A 16,792-nucleotide genomic window follows, 5' to 3' on the forward strand; every position below is an offset into this window, starting at 1 on the left:
TTTTAGAAACAAAACTTTAAAAGTTTATTTTAGTCATGTACATGAAAATTGACATTAAAAAGAAATTGATTTATATAAACATCAAATGTGGGACGGTTGACATGGTGTTCAACTATTCAGTATTATGTTAGCTAGACTTAATGAGTGTATGATAAACCAATTTAATAACTTAAAGCAACTTAATAATTTAATTTAAGTAATTAAGTAAATTAAGTATGCTTAGTAAAATAACTTAATGATATGACTTCAAGTAAAAAATAATTTTAAGTAATAAGTAAAGATAATTAACTTATTATGAAATTCATATCTTTTTATCTCATATGTCTTAATTACTTGCACGATTTCTTTTAATATTTTCGATATTCTCTATCACTCAACTTTCCTTATCATAATTATAATTTATGAGAATAAATACGTCAAATGTGATAATTTAAAATATGTTTCAAATTAATTTTACAAACAATCTCAATACTTAAAAATCAAAATTAAATAATAAGTTTTAAGTTAATAACTTTACAAGAATAATTTAATTTATAACCAATTTAAATAATTAAATAATAAATATTAAGTTTTACCATTATAGAGTTAAAAAAGGTTGAAACGGTAAGCGTGAAAAATGTTATACATTTTCTACCAAGTGAATGCTCTTGATTTCATGTATTTTCATATGATGAAAGCCCTTGTATCACCCTATCCCGGCTGCTCAATTATCCACACTCCTTTTTCAAATTTTAATCATCTCTTGAGAGACGTGGTCGAATGGCTACAAATCTTGGATGAGGCCAAGAGGGGGCGGTGGCCAAAATTGATTGGCCCAACTAATGGATAGAGAAAAGGGCTTCCCATGATTTTTAATAGTTTTAACTCTTTATGATTATTGACCAGAGGAGCAACGCCGTTTCTAAATTCCAAGCTCAAACTTCATAAGGTGGGGTTACATACGGACGGCTGGGGCCAAGTGTACAATAAACAAGCGGTGGGGAGCATAGCATATGATCATGGCCGCCATACCCATCATAGAAATTACTGAAATACATATATGATGATTTAATGATGTGCCTTTTGATTGATTGATTCCTGGGTTTTCTTTTACTAAAAATTTGATTGATGCCTCAGTTTCTTCAACAGCCCATTAAAGCATCTCACGAAAAATGTAAAAACTGAAAGTTCATTTCCTTACCCAAAAGAGCAGAATGATTAAAGACGAAGAAAACCCCTAGCCTTTTGGGCCAATTCCATGTAGCACGTGCCAACTGCCCAAACACCACCTCCGTACACAAAGAATACAACGCTATGAATAATGTACGTACCTTCAAATTAGGTTAAAGAATTTTATAGCTATTGTATTGCTGCAAAACCCTTCTAAATGTGGTCCTTCTTTGACTATTCGGGTGATTAGTCAATCTTTTTTTAAGTATTACATCCTTTATTGATGAATGTTTTGGTTATTTAGGGAAAGGATCTTCATATCTCTTGTACGTTTTCTTCGTTTATACATTTTTCAAACCAAATCTTGATTTATAGAATTAATCAACATTCCTTTAGAAAAATAACATATCAAGAGTCAGAAGTGAAAAATTGCATAACGCTTATAATTAATTGATTAGATTTGTGTTCAACAATGTATGACTAACCTTTTTTTTATACTTTCTGTTAATGTGATAGAACAGAGTTTTCCTTTAGGATTTGTTTTTCATACATGTCCTATTGTCGCTCTCGATATTCATGCCACATGATTCGTATTGGCGATCGAACAACTTCTTCCCGATGATCTATCTTGGAGTTTTTGATCGGTTAGGATGAACTTTTAGATAATTAAAGGTTCAAGCAAAAACTTGAGGACTTCTTGACCAAAATACGATATTTGGCCGATACTATATCCAACCGATGCTACATCAGAGTACCATTTTTCGGTAGAATCTAACACCTCCTAGGAGACAGCTATTGTAGTGAAATCTACCATAATAATAATAATAATAAAAAAAAAAAAAAAAGAAAAAAAGAAAAAAGAAAAAGTGAAGAGCAACAAAATTTGAATGACCCACTCGTTCAAACTTGAAACCAAAGGAGGAAGGAAACCCACGCCCAACGGCTACCTGCAGGTTCCCCATATAATAAGTTAGGTCCAGAACGCCACCGACCATACCCTTTTTACAGCTTGGCTTAGCTCCTCTCCACCACTAAGACCAGATGCTACTTTTTGTTCCATTAAATCCCCCTCCCTCACATACAGAACCCCTACCTAAACCCCATCTAACCTTTCTGCAACTGCATCAGAATTACTCTACCCAATTGTTCCTATTTCCTTTTCACCCATTTTTCCAGGAAAAATGCCCAAAAAGAGGTCGCCTATTTTCCAGAAAGTTTCAAATCTGCTGAGAATCTCCATTTTCGTTGGCAAAATGGGAAAGCCCATAAGTTCAAATCTGATCGTCTTTCTCAGGAAATCAAGAAAGCCCAAGGATTTCAAGCTTCTCAAGCATTACAACTATGGCAACACCGAAGAATACCAGTTCTCTCCTTCCAGCACTCCTCTCTTTCAGTACCGCGGGAAGACACTCAAGAATGGCGGTGCTCGAGACATGTGTTCCATGTTCTTTCTGTGTAGATGTTTGGGTAGCTTCAGAGCTGACCCAGGAGATGGAGACTATGCATTGGAGGCTCTCCCAGCTGTGGAAGATGCAAATGCAGGTGAATCGTGGGGACCGTTGGATTGGGGTGATGAAGAAGACTCGGTTGATCAGAGGGCTGAGAGGTTCATCGAAAGGTTCTACGAAGAAATGAGAATGCAGAGACAGGATTCAGCTTTGCAAATCACAGCCCAATAAAATGCTTGACATGGGAATCTACTTCATTTTTCCGATACTAGCTGTTGTCTTTTTAAATTGAAATTTTATTTTATTTATTGTTCTCCTTCCACAACCGTTTTTAAAGACCGTGGAGATAGGCTTAATAATTTTTTAATTGATTTGTTGTACTTTACTTGATGCTCTTGTATTAGTCTAATCCAAAGTTCATATTCTAATATATGTTCAACGTATTGAAGTCTATTAAATATGTATTTCCCCCTGCAATTGATCACGTTTGTTTGAATTTTTGGACGTGATTAGAAATTTAGAACCATCGGTTCATGGTTTCAGAGCGAGGGTGCCCCACCCAATGAACAAGCAGACAATGGAGAAGATAAAATGGCAGTCAGTTGTTTTGTTCACATGGATCACCTTATCATAAATTACCCACTTTATGCCCATTTCATAATCAACATTTATTAAACAAAATTGTCAATTAACCATTATATGGTTAGAAGCTATAGAGACAATTTCTAATTCTATTGTATCATCGGAGTTATGTTACAATATAATTTTTATTTTTCTGTAATTGTTACCATTTGCAAAAATAAATTTATATTATTATAATATCACCTCAAATTTTAATTATTCAAGACTTGATATTGTGTGAAAAAAGTTAGTAAATTAATAAATGTCGAGACCCATCTAACCAGAAATTATATAAAATATATTTTATTATAGATTTATATTATACATAAAAAGAAGTTATAAAGTTTGAAAGAAAATTTGAAGGAAATAAAATAGATAGAAAAATTAGGAAGACAAAAAAAATAAAGAATAAAAAATAAATTTAAAGTTAATAAATTAATTTTATATATTATTTCAAAATTTTTTCACTTATTTAATTCTTTTATATAAAGATCAAACAATTTAACATAGCAATATTTTGACATGAATTTTGTGTCCAGCATATATTTCATGATTCTTCTCTTCTTTCCTAATTTTTTGGTTTAAACTTTAAGGTGATTATTGGTGATATCTCAGTTGATTTTGCTATGTTTTATTTCCAAGATGCTTAATTTGTGGTGGCTGATATCTTGATTTTGCCCAACTAGCTGTTTTTACCAAGAATATCTTCATGACATGACTGATCTTCAAGGTCTGTCTCCCTCCCTCCTGCCCATCAGCTACATGTTTCTGATCTTATGGACCAGAGCAAGGCCATGATAGCTCAGGTTTTCTTCATTCTACTATATCTATATCACAGCATGGAAGCTGGTGAAGGGGTTGCTATTGGTTCACAATTTGCCTTATTTCGTATTCTTCTTTGCAAAGCCCAGTAAACCAAGTCGGGACAGCCCATGGGCCCTGAAGGACCAGGATGTCACATGGGCTGCAGAGCTACAAGGGCACATTATCTGACCCTCAAATTTAATCATATAATAATGTATATGAACTGTTATTATTGCAATCTCTTATGACACTATGTTGCCATGTGGTAGATCAATACATTGGCTCCTCTCCTTAACCAGTTGACGAGTTCACATCCATTTCTGTTATTTCTGCTGGATTCACATCCATCTTTTTCCACGGAGAGTAACTTGGTTTGTTGCCCTCCTTGATTTTGGGCTCAGTTGGTTTGTGAATTTTTCTGCAGAACCAATCAATCTAACTGGGTTCCCCCACTTTCCAAGAAATTCCTGGAATCATTCTGATTGAATCAATATTTATTGCTTCTTGGTTTTTTCTCAATGAATCATTCTGGTTGAATATATATATATATATTTTGCAGTTGGCTTGGGTCCTACTGTTACTTCTCATATACGAATCAACTTGACCTCTGGGTGTTCTATCATTAGCCTTTTGGTTATTCTAGAAAAAAAAATGATTAAAATTTCCTGGAAATTGTTGATTGGGGTTTAATGGCATTTTCCTGCATTGATCTGGTGCGGTTGTCCCAAAACTCCCTTCCACTGTGCTATAAATTTACGTACAAGCATAGAAATAGCAAGTTAGCAACCAATACCATTCACAGATGTTCTAAGTTTATTTCTATTCTGATCTCCTTTCTGGTTGTTAAGACCTTAGGAGACTGTGAAGATGCCTTATCACCATTTCGAGAAGGAAGCCTCAAGGAGGAAACAGAGCCAAATAGCCAAACTGCTGAGATCACTCCTGCTACACTAGACTGCAATCAATATGCTACAAATTGATTTCCAAACAAAAATTTCTGATGACTTACACACTTCACATATTGGGAATGCTGCTGTTCAAGAGGCCCTGAGATCTATAAATAGTTATCTGAACAAACTCAAGGTATGCATTCTGAAGGGGCTCCAACATGGGGTTCTGTCTCTGCTATGGAAATAACATAAGCTCATCTTTTTGTTATTTTTTCTAGAAAAAGCAGCAGAAGCAACAACAATGAGCAGCGACCCAGTCCTTAATTGAAATAGAAAACGAAGTCAAGGAGGTTCTGAATGTTCTGGAATTGTTGTTGACTTTGGCCTATTATGAGATGATGAGGTTTTCAGTTTGCCATGTTCAAATCTAAAGACAAATCTTGTGTTGGATGAAATTCATTGAGTACAAATATGGCATTTTTCAGGGAAAAGGTTTTGCAGCACTTGAAAGATAAGGTATTCAAGAGAGGAGGTGGTGAAAGATAATGTGTTCCATCTTATTGAAGAGAGAGCACTAGCAAGGATAAACAAGGATTTCTTGAAGGGTTGGCTGCTGAGGGCATTGCACTCATGGATGTAGGCAAGGCAAAAATCTAGGGGGCCTTCTGTTCCAGTTGAACAAGAAAAGCAGGCACAATCCTCTTTAGCTTAATGGTGGGCAACCTTATTCCAGATCTAACTCGATACTTTCCACTGAAGTACGGTTTGATTCTAAAATTTCTTGTTTGAGACTAAAAATTCTATACAAGTTTTCATCTAGATGCTAACTTATGTTGACATATGGGAGATTTTCAGTTCTTATAACCCTGTCAAGCTGTGATCAAGAAGTAGGACCTGCTTCTCTACTTGTGAAGCAGTTTATTGTACAGGGTTGAGTAATTCAAATCAAGACTTCTAAGTCGTAAAACCATTTACTTACTTCTTTACTTCTACTTCCATGACAGGATTCAGAATGTACCAGAAAATAGGTCTTGTTAAGTGAAGTAATTTTTTTAATGCTTCTGCCAAGCAAATTGATTTAGGCTCTTTGGGCTGGTTCGTAATTGAATCCTTGTTTACATTATTTTCCCCCTTTATCAGGCGCTTTAATCCTAATCTAGTACAACTGTTATACCTAACTTTGCCAAAGCATTAACCACCCTGTTGGCTTATCCTAACATGCCTACAGGTGGCTTTCTCAAAATTTTAATTTTTTTTAAAAATATTATAGTAATAACTGATGCACTAGGCCAGAAATAGTTAAAACTTATATGGGATTATCTTCTGAGTCATTCTCCACTTCCAGGAATTTGATTTCTTAGCTGACAGATTTACCTGGCAATTCCTTCCACAACAAAAATGAACACGTTACCAGTGTATTTTGCTCCTGCCATTAGGATTCTTCCATCAAATGCCTGCCTTGCGGATAATGGATCACAATCTTTAGTTTTTCCAGAATAATTTGGATGTTGAATAAGATACATGATCTGATAATTTAACACTGAAAATCAGTCTCTATTCAACTCTTGCGTCATCTTTGATGAGTTAAACGGGCAGGTGTGCAATGACGTGGGAGCTTCTCTATCAGAAGCCAATTCTATAGTTACGCTTGGAACAGCCGACAACTCCATGACCATAAACAAGTCCAAGCAACTGCTGCATTCACATGATGGGCAGGACTTAAAAACCATGGGGGTCACACAGTATGTGGAGCTTTTTCATTCAAATTTTACCCGAACTTAAGAGTCCCGATTTCGCTTTCAAGTTCAGTTTCAATACCTGTGGAAAGTCTCATGTCAATCATGATAGGTGATCCCAATAATCTGAGATGATTGCCTAGTGCCAACAAAGAAATATAGGAGTGAAGTGAAGGACCCCACTATGCCCCTTTGGGGCCATCCAAAAAACATTGTGGCGCCTTATCCAAGTTTGGGTTGTCCTTGTTTCACCTCTGTCTGGTGTAGAACCCATGACACCCAAAGTATTTACCCCACTGGGAGTTTCCGCTAAAAAAGAAAAAAAGAAAAAAAAAAAAAGGAGGGACGGAGAAGTGAAGCTGCATTTTATTTGTTCATTCGAGTTTCATTTTAGAACAGTTTTGTTGGGCCCACAAGCAGCCTGGGCGTGATAACCCAGTTATAATGGGTTTGGGCTAAAAGAGAAGGAAAAGTCCAAATCATTTGAACAAAGCTCACTACAACTATCTGGGGTCCATTTCATATGTGGGCTTGCTTCCGCAGAGCTGCTTGAGATTTCCAAACGGTGCCAAACGGCTCAAGCCGGGTGGCTTGAACATCATTTGGGTGATAGAAAATGGAGTGACTCTGTTTTCCCAAACATAAAATACTTTAATATCTGGATGATGTATAATTATTGAATTCAAACACCTTGAAGTAGATACACGGATATGGTACAATTTTAATGAAAACAAAAAGGAGTGGGACCATGGGGGGAGTTGGAAACTAGGTTATTGGGCCCCAGAATCCCACCTTGCTTCTTTTATTTGGTCGGACCTTATGTCAGGGGATGAGTGATGGTCCAGTTTTGGTTGGACTTTTGTGGGTTTCCTCAAGAAAAAGGTTACTATGACAGTGCTCTTTGGTTTTTCTTTAGGGTCATGGATAACTTTTTGTCCATATCCTAGAGTTTTTAATGCGTAATATGTGGAGTACAGAGTGGTGTATGGTAAAATTGGAACTCCAATGAGTAACCATTAAGTTAAACCACTGATAAGTCATATGCAATTTTCCTGATCCATCTAATTGAAGGATGGTGCCTACACAAAAAGGTTGAGCCTGAGGACCCACTATAACCCCTAAACTGAAGGGATCTTGAGAAAAATTTGGGGACTTTTTGAAGTTCACCTGCCTTCTTCATTGCAGTTGGTTGAAAGCTTCTGTAGACATGAAGCTTAGCACTGCACATAGGCTACACACTGAAAAAGGAGGGCTTGTGTAGGGATTTTCAGATTCCTTAAAAAGGGGATGGGGTTGGAGAATCGTCCTTACAAAAAGTGCACATTACATCTGTAAAGAATGACAGGAGAGAGCCCCAAGTGAAAGATATTAATGGGAAAAGCTAGCTCTGTCATGGGTACCCTTGAGCTCTCCAACTCATGTGCTGGGCTCTTCCTTTGATAAAGCTCCGAGCTGGTCACAATCTAGCACAATAGATCAGTGTCCTAACAACTAAGCTGCCTCACTGTAGGGCAGCTACATCCTCTCCAATTGAATTTCAGATACGTGGAGAACAAATAGGATTGAAAGCAGCCTGGAGTTGTGAATTGCCATGGCATCACCCACTTCTCCTTCCTGAAATGGGATTGACCAATGGCGGCAAAGGCTACACCTACATATATGCAACAATAAGAATTCATTGGCATAGGCACCAATACAACCTTGATGGTAAAGAGTCCTTCAATATTATCAGCAAAAGGGACCATCACATCAGCCTATCCTGCGGATCCATCCATGCAATCTAATTGGACAATTCTAAAGCGCGGGTTTCTTCTTTAAATTAGTACAAGCCATGTATATTTGCTTACTTCTTTAATTTATTCTTGATAGTGAAGCCATAACCAATTGGGAGGCTTACAGATACGTCTCCTGAAGGGTTGCCAAACTCAATTTTGTTCCTATACATGGGCAATCAACAAGTGGATGCCTTGAGTTTGGGGTGATGCTATGTTTCCAAATAGTTTCATCAATTTACCTCTCCCCCAATCAATGCTTGACTACTTTTAATCTCGTATTTGGAAAAAATTCCTTGAAGTTTGCTGTGAGAACAAAGTAGCATGGTCCCCTCAGGCAGGTTGCTGTCTCACCCAATAGGGTTTGAACACACAGAAGCAGAGAGCTTCCATGGAAACCCACTGGATCATAGTGGTTGTGCCCTGAGTGCATGTGGGTTGTTTGTTTTTTTTTTAGTTTTTTTTTATGCATAGATGGGAACTTCGCTGGAGGGGTGGAGGGTGACTCCACCAGTGCCCAAGTGGAGAGAGAGGGAAGAAAACGAATTAAGTGGCTGTCCGCATCAGTTTATTGCATTGATGAAGGAAGATATTGGGTCCCAAACCACAGCTAGTATTTTGTTCTAGGCAAAAGTTGTGGGAACAGGTTTGATTTTCTCACTTGTGCCTCACCAAACAATAAGAGATATTTTGTAATACCCCATATGTCAAAAGGCTCTAAAGAAAGAAGAAACTTTTTCAAGTGCACAAGTTTTCAAATCTATGATCATTGCTTGCACACATGACCCACCCTCCCTCCTCTATTTCTTTCTATAACTCCAGATCAACCCAATCATCCAATTTTCAACAAACAAAAAAGAGGGAAAATAGAGGGACACTATCCAATCTAAACCTCTTGTATTTTATTCCCTGCCTCCACCGTCATTCGACCCCACTGGAGCCATCATTAATATTCTTGTATCATTAATAAGTATTCTAGGCCTTTTGATTTAAGAGGCCAACCTTGGCCCTGGGCACCCATGAGGTCACTTAAGAGCTGCCCATAGCGCCGACCTCTATTTATATATATTCACACACCCACACACCCATTGGGGCTGCACTTTGCACCGAAAAAAGGATGCCCATTTGAGGGTGCCATCTGCCCTTTTGACCGTTTCAAGCTTTTCTTTTTCTTTATCATTATTATTTTTTTTTAAAAAAGGAAAACATATGCATTAGGTGCAATTGGCATGCATTATCTTATCTTCGTGCTTACACGTAAGCTTTGTTCTGCACACAAAACTCTAGTTGCTGAACACTTCAGAGCCCCGCAATTCTGAGATGAATCCATTTCCCATTCTAGATGTCCAGCTGATTTTATGCATATATATAAATGTTTGGACAGCAACCTATTAAACACTGAGAATATGCCGTTGAAGTTACGGGGGGAAGACATTGAAAGATGGTAGAACTTGACTCAAACATCTGTCATCCAATGAGACTAGCGATTTCAAACTTAGGGGAATTGTTTTGCATGTGATAGGCCCCACATGTCATCACCCTCTAGTCAAGCCCGGAGGGTGATTAGAAGGGACCGAACCAATTATATCAAGGGGGTTTTGGTTGGAGTTTTCCACACTTCAATTTCTGCAATGAAATCTCACCTTCCAAACTTAAAAGGGAAATTGTCTTTTGCTTCCACTTACAAGTCTAGCTACTTCTTTATACTCTTTAAATTTCTTATTATTTGGTGTTAGTGTTCCAAAAATGAGGTGGAGGCCCCACATTCATTTGGACATTTTAGTTTGATTTCGGATGAGATAATTATTAATGGTAACCAGCCCACATCATGCTGGTTTAAGTGGAAGCAGTTCGATAGATCTAGGCTTGTGAGATTTGGTTTACCATTTTTATGGCAATCCCAATAGTATGACTAGAAAAATGCTTTGAAGGGTTTGCAAAATTATACATTTTGATTTTTAGAAGCATGCACTTTAAGTTATTTTATTTTGTCTCACTAACCTAAGTTACCTAACCAATCTCTCTTTATATCAACTTTAATAATGGAGCCATAATCGTGTCATCCCAATTTTGTATGTTTTTTTTGTTGAAGTGTTAGGAAAATGGAATGAAGGAAGAAAAAAAAAATTAATAAATAGATTTGAAAATTTACATGATCTGGCTGGGGAAATAAACATCAGCTTTTGAGTTAAGTCCAGTGGAGCCAGGAGAACAAAGCAGAGCCATATAACTAAAGAAGCCAAGCCAAAAGTCAAGGCGCAGCTGGGGCGAGGCTAAGATGCAAATCCAAGCCGAATGCATCATCAAAAGTGGGGCCACCGTCGCCTCTAGAGAACCTGCTCAATGAAGGCGCATCCACTCTTCCATGAGCTCTAGACTGTGGAGCCGACGTCGTTAGTGTTGACTCCCCGACACCGCCGGCATACGATAGCGTAGCGGCACCTCTCCCACTAGATGAAGGGAATACACACCCGTGAGACACGTGGAACGGCGGCGGCCCACGTGGAACGTACACCCAGGAAGCCGACTGCGGCGCCGCCCCCGCCGGAACCACCACAGGCCCCGCCGGAGCCAGGAGATGGGGGGGCGGCGCGAACGCAGATATCATGGGGTTTCGGATGTAGGAAGTGGCGGCGTTTCGGGTGGCTTGCATTTGAGCGCGCTTGAGCTGCTGTCTCTCTTTCTTGTGAGCGTTTTGGTGACCACCTAATGCTTGTGAGTTGGCAAATTCACGGCAACAGTACTGGCACTCGTATTTCCGGTCACCAGTTGCTGGAAAACCCCCTGATTCTGGTGACCCAGATGGAGTTTTGGATGACTCTACGTCTTCGTCCTCTGATACGTTAAAGCCAAAGATCTTTAAGCGTCCATTTGTGGGAGCACTGGTTGCTTTAGCTTGGTAGTCGATTTCTGCCATGAGAGAGAGATGGGTTATGCAGAAAAAAAAATCAGAGCAAGCAGAAGGGAGAGTGAGAGAAAGAGAGAGAGAGAGAGAGAGAGAGTTGTGAATCGGTGTGTAAGAGAGTTGCTGCATGTGTGAGGGTATTTATACAAGATTATAAAAAAGGGGAGGGTTCGTAATTTTGTGTACACTAGAGAGAGAGAGAATAATATGAGAGAGAGAGAGAGAGAGATGGTTGCGGACATCCCAAGGAGAAGAAAGTGTGTAATTGGGAACACGACCCAAGAACACTCGGGGACCCAAAGGATTGCACTTGTCTCGGCAACCTCCTCCATTTTCTCTTTTTCAAGTACCTTCAAATTACGACAATATCCTTGCAATTAAACAAATAATAAACCCCATTACTTGATTATTACATTTATGGGTGGAAGTATTATTCATTTCTCCTCCATTTTGTCCCTTTTTTTTTTCTTTAATCAACTTTGAGATGAGGAATGTGATGCATGTGAATGTTGGATGGTGGTTGAACTATCAAATGATTGAGTTTCCTAATTCCTGCACTGTTTTGAGCAAACTTCATCATTTAATTTCATACTAAATGACACTTCCACAGTTTCACATAGCTCCCATCAAATATTCCATGCCCACCCCCATTGAATTTGTGGACCTAATTATCATTATGGCCTGGAAGAATCTTGTATCTCACACTCCATCCCCACTCTTTCATCTATCGTCTCCTAACTCACAACTCCCATGGACATGAGGTCCTCCATCGTTACCAAGCATTCCGGCATTCAGTTCCATATACTTGCCAAAAACCTTTGAAATTTTTGTTGACTGGAGCTGTTCTCTCAGTTGTTGTCCTTGCATGCATCTAGATACCATTCAGCTCTCACAGCATGGAATCTGAACTGGATTGGAATTTAGCCACAACACGAGAAACTTACATTAAAACCACTGGGTTAGAAAACGAGATGGCAAACAATAAAGCAAGTTGTTTTGTTCCTAGTTGAAATTATTATGAATCCAAAGCTAGCAACCCCATCATGCGGTTCAAATACCAGGTTTCGATCAATGTCTTGGACCACCTGCTTTTTCCTCATGGAGAGGCAAAAAAAATATGGTACAGCCTCCAATCCAAAATTCATAAAACTGTATCATCACTTCAAACAGCGTTTGCCCACAAAAGTCCCCACAAAACCAGTAAGAGGCAGGCGCAGGTCCTTATTTACTCCAACTGTGACTGCCCTCACTTACATATGGCCAAAAGTACTGGCTACAAGGAATCATGGATAACACAAAATTTTTCTCTTTAATTACAACAATTTGGTTACTATAGTAATTTCAAGACCTGAAATTCAGATGTAGTGGAACGAGCCCCAAGGAGCTACCGTGAAGCCCATGTCTCTGTTACCTGACTCAGACTGCCATCACAGCCGCTAGAAAATGCCCAAAGCCTCCAAACCTTCTTACATTCACTATCCTCACAGTCCTCTGAGTCTAAACTTAATTTAATATATCTTTTGAGCTTGAAGCTAGCTGTTCCATGGATCCATGTCTTTTTCTGGCATATACTTCTCACACTCCTCGCTGCCCAGGCTTAATCTCAGGAGCCGACACCACCCACCACCAATCTCTCTCTCACTGTCTGAAGAAAATGGGCAAAAAAATAAAAAAAAAAGTCAAAACATGAATCCATGCATGCAAATCCTTGAAAGCTTCCATGTTCTTCACAAGATTATCTACGTAACCACATCTAAACCTAGATACGCTGTACATCTAAGACCATCAGTCCCACTAATCACTTGACCATGTCCCACGTGTCACAATCGCATCCATTGCGCATATCCAGAAGGAGATACGCGTGTTTCACATTACAAATAACCTTTTTCCCTTTTTTTTTGTTTGGTTTTTGGTGATATATATAATGGGAAGCTGGGTTGTCTGAAAGGGGCATGAATGTTCAGGTGTTACAAACTAAGGGTGGACCCACCCATTACGTGTTGATGATGAATAATTGTTTAGGATGTTTGCGTGATTGACGTTGAAATCTATAATAATATGGTTTTCTTTCAAACCACAAGATCTCTCCGAATCTTACTAACTACAAAGCAGGAGAGAGAGAGAGAGAGAGAGTGAGAGAGAGAGAGAAAGAGGGTGATCACTTATAAAGCATATATATAATGTATCATTCAAAAGCTCTTTCCAAAGTCTTCACCACAACTCCAAACATGACCCACCCTGTTTCCTTCTTTCTCTATTCAAAAACACCTCCTCTCACTTGGTCAAATTTTCCCATATAAGAAAAATCTCATCCCCATGATTTGATTGTCTTTTGAAGAAAGCTTACATTCTTTTCGACCGTTGGATATGATGATGATTCATGATTACTACGATAAAAGATGAATAAATTAATTTAAGGTGGGTACTGCAGGAAGGTGGTGATTAGCCATCCCTAATTGCATAATATCATGATCTGGTTAATCTAAAGTCAAACCTAGTTAACACGTATAATTAACGAATCTGACAGGCGTGGATTATTTTTTTCCTCCCGCTCTCCTTTTTTTCGCCAAAATCTTCTGATAGGTAGATTCTGAGTCCATGACATGAAATAATGGTCACAAAGATTAGGATCCTTAAGTTTAGAAATGGTCTATTTTTTTTTTTTTTTCCTTAACCCAACCACCTTTTTGCTTTATTGTGTGGATCCAATGATTTTTGTCTTTGGGTCTTTCTACGTCTTGGGAAGGTTAGAAACTGGGGTTGGGCCACTATCACCCACTATGGGGCTCAAGGAGTCGGTCTCACTCAATAAAGAAATGTATTGAAGTGACCTTCTCAAATAAATGTGAGTAGTCATACTCATAAAGGTTAAGAGTTCACATAGAGTTGTTGGGACTAGTTGAGCCAAGTGAAACTTGTACTAATTCTTGGCTTCACCTGGTCTTTCAAGGGTTTTTCATCTGTAGGTAGGGTCCAATGAATCAAGAAATGGCATCGTGACCACGGTGGCCCAGAAAGTAGGGTACCCCGCGAACAAACACCTTGGACGCTATGAAAGTTGAAAAGAAACCCTAGTTAACTTAGGTTTTCTTTGGGACCAGCAAACCCTATGCGCTTTGAATATTTCTGGGGTTTTGGTAGCCGTAGTCCTGTAATGAAAAAGAAAACCAAACCTATTCAAATTTTAAACATATATATATACACACAAGTAGAAACATGGTAGGGTGCAGGGGCTGGAGCAACGGCTCATGATCAGTTTGAGAGAGAGAGAGTCTGTGGGGAAGAATATAGCGAATTGAAAGAGGGGTTTCGCCATTGATGTAGGGCAAGACATGTGAGGTTGCATCAAGTTGGGGGTGATGGGTCTCACTGGTTGAACAATCTTTGGCAGCAGTGGCGCACATTGAGGCAGCTAGGGACCACATGTACAAGTTTTGAAGCACTGGCTCCACATGGACAGGCCTCTCTATCTCTCTCTTTCAATTGAAGTGTAGTAGGGGATGGAGTTGTACAACCAATCACACTTTTCCAAGCTCGTTGATTCATCAACAACTGTCCTCTTAATAATGGTGGAGGTTTTTTTTTTTTTTTTTTTTTTTAAATAAAAATTTTCTCCCCTTGTTGTAATGGTTTCCACCATCGAATATAAAACACTTTTAGGGGACCCTAATCATGCTTTCCTTTGTTGTTGATTGAAGTGATGCCGATATTATCGTTTTAAGATCGCCCAAATCGAGAGTTGGCCCACCAAGTTGTGCTTATCAAGGACAATTCAACCAATCAGGCTTTAAAAATAAATATAACATAAGATTATTTCAGACATGATCCTATCATAATAGAACTCCATTAGCTTTCTAATCATCTTTGTTTCTTTTCGCAACCATTACTTTGGAAGGATCCAAAAAGGATAAAAAGATAACCCAATGTGACTTAGTTTTCAAGTTGAAATCCCTTTTATGGATATGTTCAAAGCATTTTTAAGCAATCTAAAAGTCCAAACAATGTGGGTATGACTCAATAAGCCTCTCCATGTATTCCAAGTGACACTACCTACTACTTTTAAAATAAAAAGGTAGGGGTTGGGTGGAGTTAGCTTTAAGTCATGTGAAGTGACCCTCTCTCTCACACCCCCCATAAAATAATTTAGTAAATATTAAGTACATTATTTAACATGGGAGCTAACCCTAGATTGCAGTCTAGAATGTCTAGATTTTTAAAAGCATTTGCAATGAATTCCCATCAAGCTTTTTTGAGTTTAAAATAAACCAATAGAAGTCCCGTGAATTAGGTTGTGAGTCGTGAGTTGTGGGTTGTGAGGAGGGGAGATTTGGTCAATCAATGAGACAAAATAAATGTGCTTGGGTTGCCAATAAAGTAGACACTTAGACGGCTACACTTACACCACATAACATGAAACACATCTACATTCAATGGGAGACATCTGCACATGCCAAGCTTTAAATATTATGCAGAGGATTCTATATTTACAATTATAGAATTGGGTTCCCTTAGGTACATGACGGAAGGGGTTTTTTTTTTCCTTTCTTTGCCACGTGGAGCGGGTGGTTCAATTTCCCACTTCACACCACCACTCCTTTTCGTGCCACGTGTTGGACTGCTTTCTTCCACGTCAGCCTAGCCTCTCATGTATTTTTTTAAGCTTTTGTGCCTCAACAAAGGAAGCAAACGAAAATGGGTTCCCTTTTGTCACCTTTCTTAAGTGCAATTGGCTTATCATGTGGGAGGGAGGTGCCCGCAAACTCAGCTGCCACATGTTAAAAACAATGGCACAACTGATTCTCATACCTATACTCTCTGATTCTACGGGGGGAATCCATCTTTAATACAATATTAATACAACTCCAACTTGGCCATGAGGAAAAGGGGTTGGGCATTTTCCTAATCTGCATGATATGCTTTTATTTTAAGAAAGAGGTAGCCTTGATTAAGGTAGCCAACCTCTGAATTCTAGAGGTGTTGGTCACTGAAAAGGAAAAAGAAAATCCTAGCAGATGCAAAATGATCTTAGACTTAACCATAAAAATGTGGGGTTCAACAGAGGTCAAGCCAATAAAAGAAATGATGTAGTTCAAGTAAACCAAGTCATCTTCTTTTTTTATATTTTAAAGATGAATTGGTGGGTCTACTGTTTTGGCTAAACTGGTCCCTGAACAGATGGCCTAAGATGGAGTTTTCTAGACTACTAGGAAAACTATTATTGCAAGTTTATTTATTTATTATCTTTCTACAGCTATGTCTTCTGTCAGTGTGCAAACCAATCAAATTGGTGATCATGGAGATTATACACAGTGGGTCAGGAAGACCTTAAACCTGAGTTGATAGATAATGGGACCTCGTACACATCTTCTTTCTTCTTTTGATTGAAATGGAAACTTACGTGGGAAATTTCTAATTAACAGCTGTTTTTTGGATGCGTGGTCATGTGTATATGGAAAATGGATGGGTA

General features: G+C 38.6%; 2 protein-coding genes and 1 long non-coding RNA gene across 3 annotated transcripts; 2 read left to right on the plus strand and 1 right to left on the minus strand.

Annotated features, from left to right (window-relative positions):
* The first annotated feature begins 2,156 nt into the window (after nt 1-2,156).
* On the plus strand, nt 2,157-3,045 carry LOC100266460 (uncharacterized). The gene has a single exon (XM_003631171.4). The coding sequence runs from the start codon at nt 2,331-2,333 to the stop codon at nt 2,826-2,828; it is 498 nt and encodes a 165-aa protein (XP_003631219.1). The 5' UTR covers nt 2,157-2,330; the 3' UTR covers nt 2,829-3,045.
* Nucleotides 3,046-4,189: 1,144 nt separating this feature from the next.
* On the plus strand, nt 4,190-5,791 carry LOC104877915 (uncharacterized). Its single transcript, XR_784888.3, has 3 exons — nt 4,190-5,105; nt 5,191-5,315; nt 5,398-5,791. It is a non-coding gene; the product is annotated as an uncharacterized LOC104877915 (long non-coding RNA).
* A 4,737-nt stretch (nt 5,792-10,528) lies between these two features.
* LOC100245810 (zinc finger protein 6-like) lies at nt 10,529-11,730 on the minus strand. The gene has a single exon (XM_002283587.5). It carries the CDS (start codon nt 11,452-11,454, stop codon nt 10,672-10,674), a length of 783 nt encoding a protein of 260 aa, XP_002283623.2. The 5' UTR covers nt 11,455-11,730; the 3' UTR covers nt 10,529-10,671.
* Between the last annotated feature and the right edge of the window lie 5,062 nt (nt 11,731-16,792).

The sequence above is a fragment of the Vitis vinifera genome, chromosome 1 (genome assembly GCF_030704535.1).
Source record: "Vitis vinifera cultivar Pinot Noir 40024 chromosome 1, ASM3070453v1".
Taxonomy (NCBI): domain Eukaryota; kingdom Viridiplantae; phylum Streptophyta; class Magnoliopsida; order Vitales; family Vitaceae; genus Vitis; species Vitis vinifera.

Coding starts and splice junctions, on each gene's coding strand:
- LOC100266460 (XM_003631171.4), top strand. CDS start 2,331: ATGCCCAAAAAGAGGTCGCCTATTTTCCAGAAAGTTTCAAATCTGCTG.
- LOC100245810 (XM_002283587.5), bottom strand. CDS start 11,454: ATGCAGCAACTCTCTTACACACCGATTCACAACTCTCTCTCTCTCTCT.